Below are 17,080 nucleotides of genomic sequence, written 5' to 3'. Positions count from 1 at the left end.
CAGCCTGGGTGACAGAGCGAGACTCTGCCTCAAAAAAAAAAAAAAAAGAATTGGAATTACAGAAATTTTAAGGAGGTGGTGAGGGGAAAGTGCAGCACTAAAGTATAAAATTACTCATTATTTACAGAGTTTACAAATTTGTTTAGCATTATCTTTTTTGGGGGGGGGATCTTGTTCAACATTATCTTAAGCTTCAAACTGGTATTCTTCTCTCTTTAGTCTTTAGTCAACTCTTTCATTGAATCAACTTAAATTCACATAAACAATCAGAACTTGTTAATTAATAACTTGGTTTGAATTTGAAAATCCAGAGATAAAGGTAGTTATCTAATTAAATGAAAACTTCCTAAAAGTAACACTCCAGATAGTGTTGTCAGTTCCAATGGCAATGTGATTAGTTTCTCTATAAAATTCAAAAACAACAAATAACTCTTCCTTTGAGCACAAAAATATCTTATTTTCCACAAATATCAAAAAAAGCTAAAAGTGATTTGTTTAGACATCACGACATATTATTAATCAGATCTATACATGAAATAATTAATTTTAATAAATATTAAAAGAAAAAATCATGACTTTTTATAAAGTGTTAATAAAAATTTGAAAGTTTTTTTTAAAAAGCAAATTCATGGAATACCAAAGATAGTTCTATGAGAAGAGTTACATGTATATAAAGCAACGTTACCTCCAGATTCATCAGAATCCCTGGATCTGGCCTTGACAGTAGTGACACTGCTCTGAGAGCTGTCTTGATCATCTTCTTCAGCTTCTCCTAAAGAGAAGTAAACAATATACTAGTATAGTCTTATTTTAATGCTCAAAAGATCTGAATTTTAAAAAACCAAGCAAGTAATTTAACATTAAGAGAAGGCTTTTAGGTTATCAGATACAGATCTGCTATTTGTTTATCATGCTTATTATTTTGAATCCCAAAGTTCCAAATGAACTAAAATTTAGCTCAGTTTGTGTTCTCTGGGGCACATAATACTTTCCTAAACAAATATTCACAGTAATATCTAAAAAACTATATTATAAGCCTTTAATGTGGAGTCAAAAATGAACGGATGAGCATTAAACAGTGGAAAAAGTTTATGGGGAGGAAAACTACATATAATTAGTGTGTAGTTAAATTCAGATGTGTGTTTGTGTGTGTGTGTTGGTGGTGGAGGGGTAGTGTACACACACCTGCACACAAACATTCTATTATGCAGGTGACCACCCTCAGATCATGCTGGGCTTCAAAAAAAACTAAATTTTACTCCTGTACTTTTCAAACATAAACTGATTATGAGAATTTGGAAAACTGATTATTTTAATACCATAATAGCAAATATTACCTTTGCTTAAAATGAACCCAAATAGACAAAAGATGATTAAAATGTAAGGCTGTCATCACTCATTCTATCTTTCCTATTATTTCTGCCCAGTTAACAGTTTAGATAAGCATGATTTTTTTTTTTCATGAAGAAAAATACCTTATTTTCTGTTCTCACTTTTTTAAGAGATGGGGTCTCACTACGTTGCCCAGGCTGGAGTGCAGTGGCTATTCACAGGTACAATCCCACTACTAATCAGCACGGGAGTTTTGACCTGGTCCGTTTCTGAACTGAATGGATTCACCCCTCTTTAGGCAACACGGTGGTCCCCCGCTCCCGGGAGGCCACCATGTTGATCCCAAACTTAGTGCAGACACCCGGTCGGCAAAGCACACTACAGACAGCCCAGAACTCCTGGACTCAAGTGATCCTCCTGCCTCAGCATCCTGAGTAGCTGGGACTACAGGCATGTGCCACAGTCCCCGGCTCTGCTCTCACTTCTTAAGTATCTATCAGAATGGCTTCTAATGTAAAGAAAAAGACTTAAAATATTTATTGTATGATATTTACAAATAAAATACCTTCTTCAGAGAAATTGACCTTCTGTTGGACACTGGTGGCTTCTAGAAGAGAAAAGCATACATCAAATATTAAACATATAACATCAAAAGTTAAAGCTTAGGAATAAACAAAAGCTTAGGAAAAAAAGTTAAAGCTTAGGAATAAAAGCATCTCATTTAGGAAAATGAACGTAAGGACACATTAAATACATTCTTTTCCTGTTAAATCACTAAGAATTGGCCGGGGGTAGTGGCTCATGCCTATAATCCCAGCACTTTGGGAGGCCGAGGTGGGTGGATCACTTGAAGTCAGCAGTCTGAGACCAGCCTGGTCAACATGGTAAAACCCTGTCTCTACTAAAAATACAAAAATCAGCCAGGCGTGGTGGTGCGTGCCAGCTACTCGGAAGGCTGAGGCAGGAGAACAGTTTGAACCTGGGAAACAGAGTTGCAGTGAGCCGAGATCGCGCCACTATATACCAGCCTGGGCGACAGAGCAAGACTCTGTCTCAAAACAAACCAAAAAAGGAAATGAAGTGTTTAATTTTCCTTCAGTCACAGGTCTATTTTTACTCTAAAATGTAACCTTCATATGCAAAAAAACCCATTAAATTCTACATTGAGAAATATTCTAGTGTGTATAGGTTTACTATATTCTCATTCTCTTATTTGCCAAATCCCCTATACTCCCTTTAAAAACCAACTACACTAACTGGACTGATGAACCAGTTCTTTAGGGCACTGGTATATCCAAAGAGGAGGAAACGTAAAGAAAATTCTACTTCCGGCGGGTCCATGTACATCACTGTTTTCCAGAGCAACAGAGAATGTGAACAAAAATAAATAAGCAAAACACATCAAATAAACTTGGAACATAGTATTTTTACATGGACTATTGTGAAATTTAAAGAAAAAAAAAAAGTGAGATGTACCCAAATGCAGGTATTTCACAATTGGGTTAAAATATCACTGAAGGATCATATGTGGAGAAGTAGCGTGATTTAGATTTCTTCAACAAAACTGAGAAAATTTCAGTTTTTAGCTCTACTGATTTTAACCTCAATTTTCTTATTAAAAGGGACAATAGTATTATAGAAAGCAACTGCCAACACATTATATGGTGAATTTGAAAATATTTCTTTTAAATCCATTTAATTAGATTAGTATAATACTAGTCAAGCTTTGAGTTCCACTGAAAATACTTCCTCTTGTCAGTGGCAAGTGCAAATCAGTATCTGAAATATATTGGCCAGCATTTTTTAATTTAAAAAAAAACAACTAACCCAGAGAAAACTGCTGATAACACCATGTTACTCTTAAAGAGCTAGACTCTGGTGTATTAGGTACTATTTTGCTCTAGGTTCCTTAGGAACACTGTTCTTTCTTTTTCTCTTTTTTGAGGAAGAAAAAGGAAAAGTCAAAAAAAATTTTAATTTAAAACAAGAGATGGGGTTTCACATGATGACCAGGCTGGTCTCAAACTCCTGGCCTCAAGAAATCCTCCCATCTCCTAGCCTGTAATCCCAGCACTTTGGTCTCTTAAAAGTGCTGGGATTACAGTCATGAGCTACACAGCTGGCCAAAAATTTTTAACTAATATTTCCATTCCTACAAAAAAGTATTGTTCTCTTTTTGGAGTTTTATTCTCTAAGTGCATAATTATTATAGTACTTCGTATTTTTGTACAGCAGTTTTACTTTATTCATTTATGTAACTATTCACATAGCATGCAAATACAAGATGCTTTCTTAATCAATAATCATATTTTGTTATTATCTTAAAATGCTAAGTCCTTAATATTTGCATGATGCTATTTGGTTTTCAAAAAACCCTTCACGAATGTTATCTGATTCCCATCTCGTCATAAGGGAAGATTTTCATAAGTAAGGTTCATAGACATCAAGTGACTTGTCTAAGGGTATAGGACTAATGTAATAATAAAAAAAGCTAGAAGACCACAGGCTCTTCTGACTTCCAGTCTATTACAATTCTACCACCTCATCAGTCTTGTTCATAATAGTACATAATAAGCACTCAATAATTTTTTGTTTGTTTTGAGACATGGTCTGGTTCTGTTGTCCAGGCTGAAGTGCAGTGGTGTGATCTTGGCTCACTGCAACCCCTACCTCCTAGGCTCAAGCCATCCTCCCACAACAGCCTCCCGGGTAGCTGTGACTACAGGCACATGTCACCATATCCTGCTAATATTTGTCCTTTTTGTAGAGACAGGGTTTTGTTTGCCATGTTGCCCAGCTGGTCTCGAACTCTTGAGCTCAATAATCCGCCTGCCTTGGCCTCCCAAAGTGCTGGCGTTACAGGCATGAGCCACTGCGCTCAGCCAATTTTTTGAATAAATGAATAAAGAAAAGGCTGACAGCTGAACTTTTCCTAATATGAGAGATTCCAACAAACTTCTAAGTGTAATTCATGTAATACAGTAGGCTTTACTAAAGTCCCATTTATATTTCAGTGTTATGTTTTACATAGTTACTTTAAAAATTAGATGGTAGACAAAACCTCTTTAACTATGGCTGAATGGATTTTAGAATCCATAATAATGGAAAGGATATGTTGGAGATTTACATCCATTTGTTGAGCTATCAGAACAGTATAGTACATAGTACCGTAATCCCTCCTTTTCTCATTTGATAGGCATGTTTTATCTGTATACATTTGAAGATATGTTTTATTTCTGTCCACATTTGAAGCTCCAGGTCAATTTGTCTAGAGCCAGTTCACTTAATATTTAATCCTCCATATACCAAGTTGCCTAAAATTCAGTCTGCTTTTTTCTATTTATCCATGTGTTATCTAATTAGCATGGATGGTTTAATAATTATTTTTTAGCCAGCTTACATAAGGGAGCTCCCCATTTGAAGTATCTAATAAATCATGGATTCTATCCATTTTTCAATACTTTTCAGACTTCTGGATTTAATCTAGTGACTAAAGATTGTGTTTTAGATTCTATGTTCCTGACAATAAGTATTTATCAATAGTATTCAAAACAGGAATAACTAGTTATGCAATGCTATCTTGATCCCATCACTAAAACCAAAAAAAGTACTATTTTGTGTTTTATAATCCAATAATATCTATGAATTAGATATCTTAAATAATAATAATCCCTGTAGATTTGAAGAACAATCATTATTTGAAGAACAAGCCACTGTCTTAGCTACAGATACGTTTTAAAACATGGTTTTCATTCTGGTAAACAAAGCTCAAGAAACCCAAGCCTGATATGATTTAGAACATCCTTCTAAAAATTATTTAATGTCTCAGATAAAGAATCATGGCTAGTGTGAGAGTATTGTCTGTAATATAAAGGACTTTAATTTCTCATATTGCATGCTCTCTAAAGTAAAATAATGTCTATTATAAAGCAAACTGTAGTATTTGCAAGTCTCCGTCCTCATCCTGCCTGCTATTCGTCCCTCAAAATTCAATCCAAATGTCATTTACAACTCATAAAGCTGCCTCAACCTCTTCCACTGAGTAGGGTGCTTCTCGTCTAGGCTCCCACAGACCTATATCACTATTTAGCACTTTAAAAAAAATGATTTGTAAACTTGTTTTTCTTTGCCATTACCTCACGTACATCTAAGAGGCAGAGGAAAAAAAAAAAAAAAAAAAACCGAATGGCTATTTATGAGCCTAGTATTTAGGTCAGTCACTGACATAAAGAAGGTGTTTAAAAATGTTTGGCCAGGCATGGTGGCTCATGCCTTGTAATCCCAGCACTTTGAGGTGGAGGCTGCAGTGAGCCGAGATCACGCTACTGCAATCCAGCCTGGGTGACAGAGTGAGACCCTGTCTCGAAAAAAAATTAAAAAATAAAAATGTTTGTTCCATGAATAAAATATATTTTATGATTACAGAATAAAGTCTGTTAAGTCTAGACTTTTGCTAGTATTTCTCATACTATGATTAATGTTACTTAGCAACTTAAGAAAAAGTCTAAAATTAGTGCTCAATAATTAGATTACCTGCAAGGTTTTAAACATTCTACCTGTTTTCCCCTTTTTACCCAAGCTGCAAATAATGGAAATAAATATTTAAGTGTGATCTGATGATGAATCAGTAGCTATGACTACATAAGCTTTAATTTCATTTCCCTCTTTTGTTATTCAGCTACCTTTATTTTAAACTTGGCTGCTACATGTAGAAAGTTAAAGCATTAGATTTTGTTTTTTGTTTTTGTTTTTTTTTTTTTTGGAACAGAGTCTCACTCTGTCACCCAGGCTGGAGTGCAGTGGTGCAATGTCGGCTCACTGCAACCTCCGCCTCCAGGGTTCAAGTGATTTTCCTACCTCAGTCTCCTGAATAGCTGGGACTACAGGCGTGTGCCACCACGCCCGGCTAATTTTTGTATTTTTAGTAGAGACGAGGTTTCGCCATGTTGGCCAGGCTGGTCTCGAACTCCTGACCTCAGGTGATCCACCTGCCTCAGCCTCCCAAAGTGCTGGGATTACAGGCGTGAGCCACTGCACCCTGCCTCTTTTTTCTTTTGAGACAAGGTCTCTTTTTGTTGCCTAGGCTGGAGTGCAGTGGCACAATCTCAGCTCACTGCAACCTCTGCGTCCTGGGTTCAAGTGATCCTCCAGACTCAGCCTCCCAAGTAACTGGGACTATAGGCACATGCCACCACACCCAGCTAACAGTTGCATTTTTTTCTGTAGAGATGAGGTTTCGCCATGTTGCCCAGGCTAAATTCCTGGGTTCAAGTGATCCACCTGTCTGGCCCTCCCAAAGAGCTGGGATTACAAGCATGAGCCACCATGCCTGGCCTTAAAAAAATTCTTTTTTAAAAAAGGTATTACTCTTCCCAATGTTCATATAGAAGCTTTAAGAATTAAAATCATATTTTGAGCAAAAAATTCTTAATATTAAAACATTATTGAGAAAATCATAAAGGCTGTGGCTTTAACAAATATATAGACAAATGGTAATAATTAAACCATGCTGTTTAAGAGGGTGTTATATTTTCCAATAACCTCAACCAATTAGGAAAAGCTACTTTCAGAAGTCCCAGGTCTTTATGCTTGTTTTAAGATAGATCACTTAATAGTCATCCCCTCTAGTGAAAACCAAGCACTAATTGTGCCACTATTTACTTTCTTTCACTTGGCCACAGTTTTTAAGGAATTCAAACCTTAGGTATAACCCAGCTTTTTACAACTTACAAAATTCCCTAGTTATTTTGAAAGCCCAGGTGCCAAAGCATCTACATTTCTCCTGTAGATTTTGCTATTCCTAGAGATTTGTGGGAGGTACTTGGTGTGAGGAGCAAAGGCCACTCAAGAAAATATAAACTTGGCTTACTTTGTGCTTTGTCTGGGGACAGACATGAAAATATAAATAAGACCACTGTGCTTTCTCAAAGGAATACTGGATAGAACACAGGAGTCATTGTTTCCTTTCTTCGTTTTTTCTTTTCTTTTTTTTTTTGAGATGGAGTCTCGCTCTTGTCGCCCAGGGAGTGTGATGGCGTGATCTCGGCTCACTACAACCTCCAACTCCTGGGTTCAAGTGATTCTCCTGCCTTAGCGTCCCGAGTAGCTGGGATTATAGGTGCCCACCACCACGACTGACTAATTTTTGTAATTTTAGTAGAGATGGGGTTTCACCATGTTGGCCAGGCTCATCACGAACTCCTGACCTCAGATTCCATCCACCTGAGCCTCCCAAAGTGCTGGGATTACAGACGTGAGCCACCACGCCTGACTTGCTTCCTTTCTTCTTGTGCTCTAGGTACAACCTAGTATGGAGTGTTGTAATAAATATATGTTCAAGCAAGTATGTAACTTCTGAATTTACTGTGACAACAAACGACCATTTGGGTGATTTGTCGTCTTTATTCTTGCCATCACTATAAATCAGGGGTCAGCAAACTTTTTTTTTTTTTATAAAGGACTAAATAGTAGATATTTTAAGCTTTGTGAGTCACGTAAGGTCTCTGTTACATGCTTTGTTTTTTTCAGGAGTGTAAAAATTCCTTCTTAGTTCATGGGCTGAATAAAAAGATTGTAGGCCAATTTCACCCAGAAGCTGTAGCTTGCTGACCCCTGGTACAGAGAGTTTTAAGACTATCTGCTGGGCACGGTGGCTTACGCCTGTAATCCCAGAACTTTGGGAGGCCAAGGAAGGTGTATCATTTGAGGTCAGGAGTTCAGGACCAACCTGGCAAGCATGGTGAAATGCTGTATCTGCTAAATACAAAAATTAGCCAGGCATAGTGTCATGTGTCTGTAATCCCAGCTACATGGGAGGCCGAAGCCGGAGAATCGCTTAAGCCTAGGAGGTGGAGGTTGCAGTGAGCTCAGACTGCACCACTACAGTCCAGCCTGGGTGACAGAGCGAGCGAGACTCTGTCTCAAAAAAAAAAAAAAAAAAAAAGACTATTCAATGCCAATCATGCTTCTGAGAATATAGTCAAGAGTGGGGCAGCAGGAAGAGAAAGCAAAGAATAGTCTGGTGATATTACTAGTATTCAAACTCCACGAATGGCCATTTCATATACTCCAAGGTGTACTAACGTTACTATAAAGGAATTGAAGAATGTCATTCTTTTTTTTTTTTTGAGACCGAATCTCGCTCTATCGCCCAGGCTGGAGTGCAATGGCACAATTTCGGCTCACTGCAACCTCCACCTCCCCGGTTCAGGCAGTTCTCCCTGCCTCAGCCTCCCAAGCAGTTGGGATTACAGGCGCCCGCCACCATGCCCGATTAGTTTTTTGTATTTTTAGTAGAGACAGGGTTTCACTATGTTGGCCAGGATGGTCTCAAACTCCTGACCTCAGGTGATCCACTTGCCTCGGCCTCCCAAAGTGCTGGGATTATAGGCATGGGCCACCGCGCCCAGCCTCATTCTTTGTATTAAACCACAGAAAATTACTTTAAAATGAAAATCTCTTTTTTAAGTGTACAATCACAGAAAAAAATGAATTTAAATAATATGACAATTTCAGACAATAAAAAACAAAGTTTTTATTATAAGGTGCTCATAAAAATGATTTTTAAATCTCGCAAAGAGTGTTAGGTTATTTCAGCTCCAAGTTATCTTTTTTAAAAAGTTTTTTTTTTTTTTGAGACAGAGTTTCATTACTCTTTTTGCCCAGGCTGGAGTGCAGTGGCGCAATCTTGGCTCACTGCAACCTCTGCCTCCTGCGTATAAGTGATTCATCTGCCTTAGCCTCCCAAGTAGCTGGGGTTACAGGTGCACAGCACCACCACGCCTGGCTAATTTTGTATTTTTAGTAAAGATGGAGTTTTGCCATGCTGGCCAGGCTGGTCTTGAACTCCTGACCTCTCAGGTGATCCACCCGCCTTGGCCTCCCAAAGTGCTGGGATTACACGTGTGAGCTACTACACTCAGCCTAAAAAGTTTTCTTAAGTATCTAAAGAAGTGGCCTGAACTTAAGTGAAAGACGAATTAGAAGAATGTGCAATGATTTATATAGAAAAATGAAGCGTTTCCCTTTTGGCTCATCTTCAAATTTAGAAAAAAATTAAAATGTAAAAAAAATGAATTCCAATGACATTCAGTGTAGATTCATTTAAAACCAGAAATCATGGTATGTCATGTCCTACAGCCAGACAGACACTGAAATGAATTAAAACCAGTTCAACAAACATATTATAGCAGAGGGCACTGAACTTACTGTGAACAAAGTATCAAATTCACTTTCTAAATCAAGAAAGGGCTGCGTGCTGTGGCTCATGCCTGTAATCTCTAAACTTTGGGAGGCCAAGGCAGGTGGATCGCCTGAGGTCAGGAATTCGAGACCAGCCTGATCAACATGGTGAAACCCCATCTCTACTAAATATACAAAAATTAGCTGGGTGTCATGGTGGTCATCTGTAATCCCAGATACTTGGGAGGCTGAGGCAGGAGAATCACTTGAACCTAGGAAGTGGAGCTTGCAGTGGGCCAAGATCACGTCATTGCACTCCAGCTAGGTGATAGAGCAAGACCCTGTCTCGAAAAAATAAAAATAAATAAATAAAAATAAAAAATAAAAATAAAAATCAAGGGAAGGACTGGGTGCGGTGGCTCACGTCTATAATTCCAGCACTTTGGGAAGCCAAGTGGGGTAGATCACAAGGTCAGGGAGTTTGAAACCAGCCTTGCCAACATGGTGAAACCCTGGAGTCTGAAACCAGCCTGGCCAACATGGTGAAACCCTATCTCTACTAAAAATACAAAACAAGTAGCCAGGCATGGTGGTGGGCACCTGTAATCCCAGCTACTTGGGAGGCTGAGGCAGGAGAACTGCCTGAACCTGGGAGGTGGAGGTTGCAGTGACCCAAGATCGCACCACTGCACTACAGCTTGGGTGACAGAGCAAGACTCTGTCTCAGAAAAACAAAAACAAAATAAATCAAGAGAAAAACCTTAATTGGTAAGTTGTTATCTCCTTTTTCCTAATAGTGTGAATTTAATGAAGACTAGCAAGGACTAAATTGATTTATTAAATGTCTTTATATGAATTTAAGCAATAATATAGGTATAACTACAGACAACAAAAACCAAGGCTATTTATGGGAGGTCCTAGTCATAGCAACTATGTCCCCACAAGCTGACATAATAAATTAGTATTCTCAAGCCAATGACTAGATATGTACACTCTTGTATTCTATTAATCTAGACCCTTGAAGAGGCCCTATAAGAATTAGAGATAGGGTTGGGTGCAGTGGTGCATGCCAATCATCCCAGCACTTTGGGAGGCCAAAGTGGGTGGATTGCTAGAGCCCAGGAATTCAAGACTAGCCTGGGCAACATGGTGAAACCCTGTCTCTATAAAAAATACAGGAATTAGCCAGGCATGGTGGCACATGACTGTAGTCCCAGCTACTCCGAAGGCTGAGGTGGGAGGCTCAGTTAAGCCTCTGGAGTAGCTGGGACTACAGTGGGAGGAGGAGGTTGCAGTGAGCCAAGATCATGCCACTACACTCCAGCCTGGGTGAGAGTGAGACCCTGCCTGGAAAAAAAGAAAAAAAAAAAATAGAGATAAACGAACCTAATTGACTCATTTTAGTATTTTCATTTGTTTTGTAGGTCGAATCTGCAAGAGATATAGCAAGAGAATGATTAGGGCTGAAAAGGAAATGCATCATATGGTTCTTTACCACAGGTTCATCAACAAAGCCTTAGTAGATCTTTACCATTGGAATACTTAATAGGATAGTCAACGATCTAACGAAATAAATCAACATAATTCTTTGTTAAAGAGAATGGGAAGCTACAGAAACCCAATGTAAAGATAAATACATTTCCTTTTTAGTTCCCATGATAAAGCATCTTTAAGAGCCAAAAAAACAATGAAAATGAAGTAAAAGTAGACTGCTTGGAGTGACTTTTACTAGTTTTCTTCATAGTCATGAAATCTATTTCAGGGCAATACTTTTAATCATTTTAGTCAAAAAGATAACTGAGGGAGGGACATTTTGTCGTCCTGTGCCACAGAGCTCCATCTTGAATTTTCTGTTAGCAGTATACTGGAAGAATAAAGTCCCTGACCATAGTTCAAAATCATCATAGTTAACAGAAAGAATCACAGGAATATATAAAAAACAATCTCTTAAAAAAAGGAAGCTCTTTATATATGCATATAGAAATATCTCTGGTATATATGTTAGGTAAAAATAAACAAAAAGAAAGTGCAGAAAAGCAAGCCAGGTGCCATGGCTCATGCCTGTAATCCCAGCGCTTTGGGAGGCTGAGGTGTGTGGATCACTTACCCAGGCATTTGAGACCAGCCTGGGTAACATGGCAAAACCCCATCTCTACAAAAGATACAAAAATTAGCCAGGCGAGGTGGTGCATGCACAGTCCCAACTACTTGGCGGGCTCAGGCAGGAGGACTGCTTGAGCTGGAGAGGTTGAGGCTGTAGTCAGCCCTAGTTGTGCCACTGCACTCCAGCCTGGATGACAGAGTTAGACCTTGTCTCAAATTAATTAAAAAAAAAAAAAAAAGGCAGAAATAAGAGTTTATAAAGCCAAAATTTGTGTTACAAAAAGGACAAGATAATTTTATCCATGCATTTCTGTAAATCTCCAAAAAATATAAACTGACAACATTGGTTGCTTTTGATGAAGAGAGACTGGCTGGCTGAAGAACAGAGGGGCAGGGAGACTTTTTAATGTATATTTATAGTAACTTTTGAGTTCTGAATCATATGAATACGTGTACAACCATATTTAAAAATAGAATTGTATTTATAGAAAAGGTAAGCCAACAGACAATAGAATTGTATTTACAGAAAAGGTAAGCCAACAGACAAAACAATCTCTTACCAGATCGTGGGTATCTTAGAGGGGGTCGACATAAGCTGATTGCAAGATCTTCACTCACCGCTAATACAGGAAGAGAAAACATTTAAAAATATATAAAATGTGAAACACACTAGCTTTATTATATGATAATCTCTTATTTATTCAACAAAGGTTTACAGAGCTTTTATTTATGCCAGAGGAGCAGAGACAAGTTTTCTAAGTGACAACTATTGTGAACTAGTGATGACAATGAACTAGAGATAAGTTTCCTGCCACATAAAATTTATAGTCTTGATGGAGAAATTTGCAATTTTTCTCAGCAAACTGTAGCTGTAGAAAGGAAAGAAATACTAAATAAAAAATATTCTAAATTGCTCAATTAAGAATCAAAAATCTGTATTATGGCACCAACTCAATTACCTGTTCCATTTGTGATGGACCCTCATTGTGGATTATTTATGGAATATTTTAATTTAGGGTTAACATCCTGAGACTTAATACACTCATTCTAACTATTTAACCTGGTATTGAAGAAATGCAAGTTAATTTTATTTATTTTTACTTTTTTTATTTTTTGAGACGGAGTCTTGCTCTGTCGCCCGAGCTGAAGTGCAGTGGCCGGATCTCAGCTCACTGCAAGCTCCGCCTCCCAGGTTTACGCCATTCTCCTGCCTCAGCCTCCGGAGTAGCTGGGACTACAGGTGCCCCCCCCACCTTGCCCGGCTAGTTTTTTTTTTTTGTATTTTTAGTAGAGACGGGGTTTCACCGTGTTAGCCAGGATGGTCTCGACCTCCTGACCTCGTGATCTGCCCATCTCGGCCTCCCAAAGTGCTGGGATAACAGGCTTGAGCCACCGCGCCCGGCCGCAAGTTAATTTTAAATAAAAACGTTAATGTGGGCCATGGTTCATTTCAGACCCTCCGTAGTTCCATAGCATAGGGTTAGTGGAAAAGCCGATCCTATTAAAATGTTAATTTTAGTCTAGAAAACCACCTATAAAGGTATGTTTTCTCCAAGTACCTCACATAACATATTCTAAAACCAAATACTTACCAAAATTTGGATTATATTATGTTTTGTTTCATTCATCTGCATAAAAAAGCTTTATGTCTTAGCTCTGTGTTGCAAAAACCACATTCTGGAACTTTGACGTTCCCCTTAAATATTCCAGCTCTAAGATTCTATGAAATATCTATCTCAGTATTTCACATATCAAGTATTTAGAACTTTCCAGCCTAGGCAACATACTGAGACCCTGTCTCCACATAAAATAAAAAAATTAACCAGACATAGTGGTGTGTGCCTGTAATTCCAGCTATTTGGGAGGTGAAGGCAGGAGGATGATAGCTTCAGTCCAGGAGTTTGTGGCTGTAGTATAGCTGCACTGCACGCCAGCCTGGGTGACAGTGAGACTTTGTCTCTCTAAAACAAAAACAAAAACCCTGCACACGTGATAATAAAGGCAAATTTTAGTTCCTGTTACTCCACATATTACAACTACCTTTCTCTTTTTCTTCTCTGTACTTCTAGCCTTTTCAGGTTGAACTAAAACCTAAACCTCAAAATCTGTTTTTGGTTTGTTTGCTTTTACTAAGCTGTGTTTAATCAAACTTACTCTACAGACATCAATCACGACTTCAGTTCCCATCTTTTCATTTAAGAAGCATTTCCTGTATATGCTACTATATACATAGCCCACGTAAAGTACTTGAAAGACACAGGGTACCAGACAGAGGTATGAGAGAATAAAATATTAAGTACCCTTCTTTGGTAGGAGGCTCCCTCACTTGTCTGCTTTTGTTCACCACTGCACCCTCAAATCAAAGCATGGAGACTGGCACAAAGTAGGTGCTCAATAAGTATCTGGAGAATGAATGCTCTAACTACAGTAGCTAGAGAAGCAAATGTTCATGATAAAATAGTAAGCATTTAAGAACAACTATTTATGATTATTTAGCTAGAAACCACACTAGTAAAACAAAAATACCCATTTAACTTTTGGAAAATTAAATAAAATTTGTCCTAATATATTTTTGGATTACAAAATTAGTGTCATAATTTCCAGAAAGGAATGAATCTGGCCATAGGAGAATAACTGTTATGTAGGTATATATGACCTGAATTGATTAAACAACCTAACGGCTATTTTAAGTGAAAACAACTCAATTATGGAATTTCAAACAATGAGAAGATTTCAAACTATATTCCTGTTCTGAATTAATCAACATTTTTCAAGTTTTTCAATAACAAGATGACCAAATGATGTATTTTTACTATGTTTTTTTTATAAGGTGGTCCTTTGGTTTAGGTCTTTTTTTTTTTTTTTTTTTTAAGACGGACTCTGGCTCCATCACCCAGGCTGGAGTGCAGTGGCACGATCTTGGTTCACTGCAACCTCCGCCTCCCAGGTTCAAGCGATTTTCTTGCCTCAGCCTCCTGAGTAGCTGGAATTATAGGTGCCCACCACCATACCTGGCTAGTTTTTGTATTTTTCGTAGAGACAGGGTTTTCACCATATTGGCCAGGCTGGTCTCAAACTCCTGACCTCATGATCCGCCCACTTTGGCCTCCCAAAGTGCTGGGCTTATAGGTGTGAGCCACTGCACCCGGCCTAGGTCTTTATTCTTAAGGGCATCTTTGCATAATTTTCTCTCAGACCACACTGGTAGCCTTATATACAATTATAGCACTGTTTTGAATATCAAAGTTAAACTGAATGTCTATCATTCTATGAGGAAGAAGGGCTTATCTTTACCTTAAACTTGTACTTAAAGCAGTCCTCCATCAAAGAGTGACTCCATCTAAATAATTTCTCTTAGACTTTATAAGCATTTAATCCCTAAACTCTCCTTTCATTAAGAGGCATGGGATGGGAATATGCCAAGTATTAGATGTGGTAAAAAACACCTTTTAGAGGAAGAAAACCCTGAGTATCTCAAACCTCTCAAAGACAGACATACTCTTATTTCTAGTAATAGTGAATGTACAGTATGCTATTGATACAGTTCAGGTAATCTATGTACAGATTCCATTTAATCTGTCACTTACATTGGTAAACATTTTCAATTTCCATTTATAGCATAAGCTTCTTGAGAAGAAGGATACACTTAAGCAAAACTGTATGAATTTCACATCTCTTGTAAAGTGCTATGAGAAAAAAAAAACCTCACTTGCATGTTTTACTGGATACAAAGTGATTTCAAATATACTATCTTATTTCTTCAGAAGCCCTGTGAGTTATGCAGGGCAAATAACACAGATTAAAGGCCTAAGGCTCAAGGTGGGTCAGTAACTTCACCGAGGTCCAATGCTCTTCCCACAACCTCATGCAGTCATGGTGTACCTCATTAGCAGTCCTTAAATATAAGCCTAACATAAACTCCAAAAAGACTATTCAAGACATTCTATTACATAATGTCTTATAACAGTCTGGAGGCTAGCACTCAGTAGCCTTCATTATACCATTTACTTAACTCCATAATTCTAATAAATTACTCTAGATTAAAAATTTGACATTTTTGCTTTCCCAGGTATACAATAAAATCTACCGTAAATAAATTCAAAATTATGGCTTCCCAAAATGGCCCAGAAAATCTGATTATAGCGTCATTACTCAAAGCATTTTTCTAAGATAGTTTATAATCTTAACACAGTAACACAGACTATTCAAGGAATATAGGATAGGCCAGGTGTGATAGCTCATGCCTGTAATCCCAGCACTTTGGGAGGCCAAGGTGGGTGGATCACCTAAGGTCAGCAGTTTGAGACCAGCCTGGCCAACATGATGAAATCACCCTATGTCTACTAAAAATACAAAAATTAGCCAGGTGTGGCAGCAGGCGCGTGTAATCCCAGCTACTCGGGAGGCTAAGGCAGGAGAATCGTTTGAACCTGGGAGGTGAAGGTTGCAGTGAGCGGAGATGGTACCATTGCACTCCAGCCTGGGCAAAAGAGCGAGACTTTGTCTCAAAAAAGAAAAAAGAAAAACAAAATTAGCATAAAGGTGTTTTTATTTGAAACTGAACTTGAACCAGACATACTTATTCTAAGTTTAGAATAGAATAGTTCACATTATAAAGGATAATCTTATTAGAAACAGATAAATAAGTCAGGATCTGGGTACTAAAAACCAAGGATTATCAATTTTAATAGCTATGATCATTTATTATTCTGAAGCTTTCCTAATATCAAAAAAAACAAATTGAAAGTTAAATAGAACTAAAACCCAAAGCATTCATACCTTAACAGGACTTGATCCTTTCTCCAGCTTTTTAAAATATATTAAACAGCTTTTAAAACTTAAGTGAACTATTAAATGTAGCCTACTTCCATGTTACATTGATTCTAAGACAATTTTTAAAAACACTTTAACATCTTTGAAATTGGGTTGCATCATATAATTATGGCATATTACTAAAAATTACCAAAAACTTGGCAGCATTTTCCCCTGCTAGACGGTACATAAAACAATGATGGTGTTTCTTATAGTTGATGGCATCTTAGATTTGATAAACCACAGTGTTAAACTGAAAAGATTGATCACACTGTGTCCAGATTTTACCATGAAGGAAACTTAATCCATTTTAATACCACACATCTACAACCATCTGATCTTTGACAAACCTGACAAAAACAAGAAATGGAGAAAGGATTCCCTATTAATGAATGGTGCTGGGAAAACTGGCTAGTCATATGTAGAAAGCTGAAACTGGATCTCTTCCTTACACCTTATACAAAAATTAATTCAAGATGGATTTAAGCCGGGCGCGGTGGCTCAAGCCTGTAATCCCAGCACTTTGGGAGGCCGAGACGGGTGGATCACGAGGTCAGGAGATCGAGACCGTCCTGGCGAACACGGTGAAACCCCGTCTCTACTAAAAAATACAAAAAACTAGCCGGGCGAGGTGGCGGGTGCCTGTAGTCCC

General features: G+C 38.0%; 1 protein-coding gene across 1 annotated transcript in view; it reads right to left on the bottom strand.

Annotated features, from left to right (window-relative positions):
* The window catches only part of TOR1AIP1 (torsin A interacting protein 1), a 39,986-nt gene that overhangs the window by 18,520 nt on the left and 4,386 nt on the right, over window positions 1-17,080 (bottom strand). The window contains exons 3-5 of the mRNA XM_011951134.1: window positions 12,177-12,236; window positions 1,898-1,939; window positions 686-772 (exon numbers count right to left, since the gene is read on the bottom strand). Of these exons, the coding sequence (XP_011806524.1) occupies window positions 686-772; window positions 1,898-1,939; window positions 12,177-12,236 (189 nt within the window). The remainder of the gene's footprint in view (window positions 1-685; window positions 773-1,897; window positions 1,940-12,176; window positions 12,237-17,080) is intronic.

Source organism: Colobus angolensis, unplaced genomic scaffold (genome assembly GCF_000951035.1).
Source record: "Colobus angolensis palliatus isolate OR3802 unplaced genomic scaffold, Cang.pa_1.0 Scaffold315, whole genome shotgun sequence".
In the NCBI taxonomy this organism is placed as follows: domain Eukaryota; kingdom Metazoa; phylum Chordata; class Mammalia; order Primates; family Cercopithecidae; genus Colobus; species Colobus angolensis.
The sequence above is the reverse complement of the archived record's forward strand: the minus strand, read 5'-3'. Positions and strand labels throughout refer to the sequence as shown.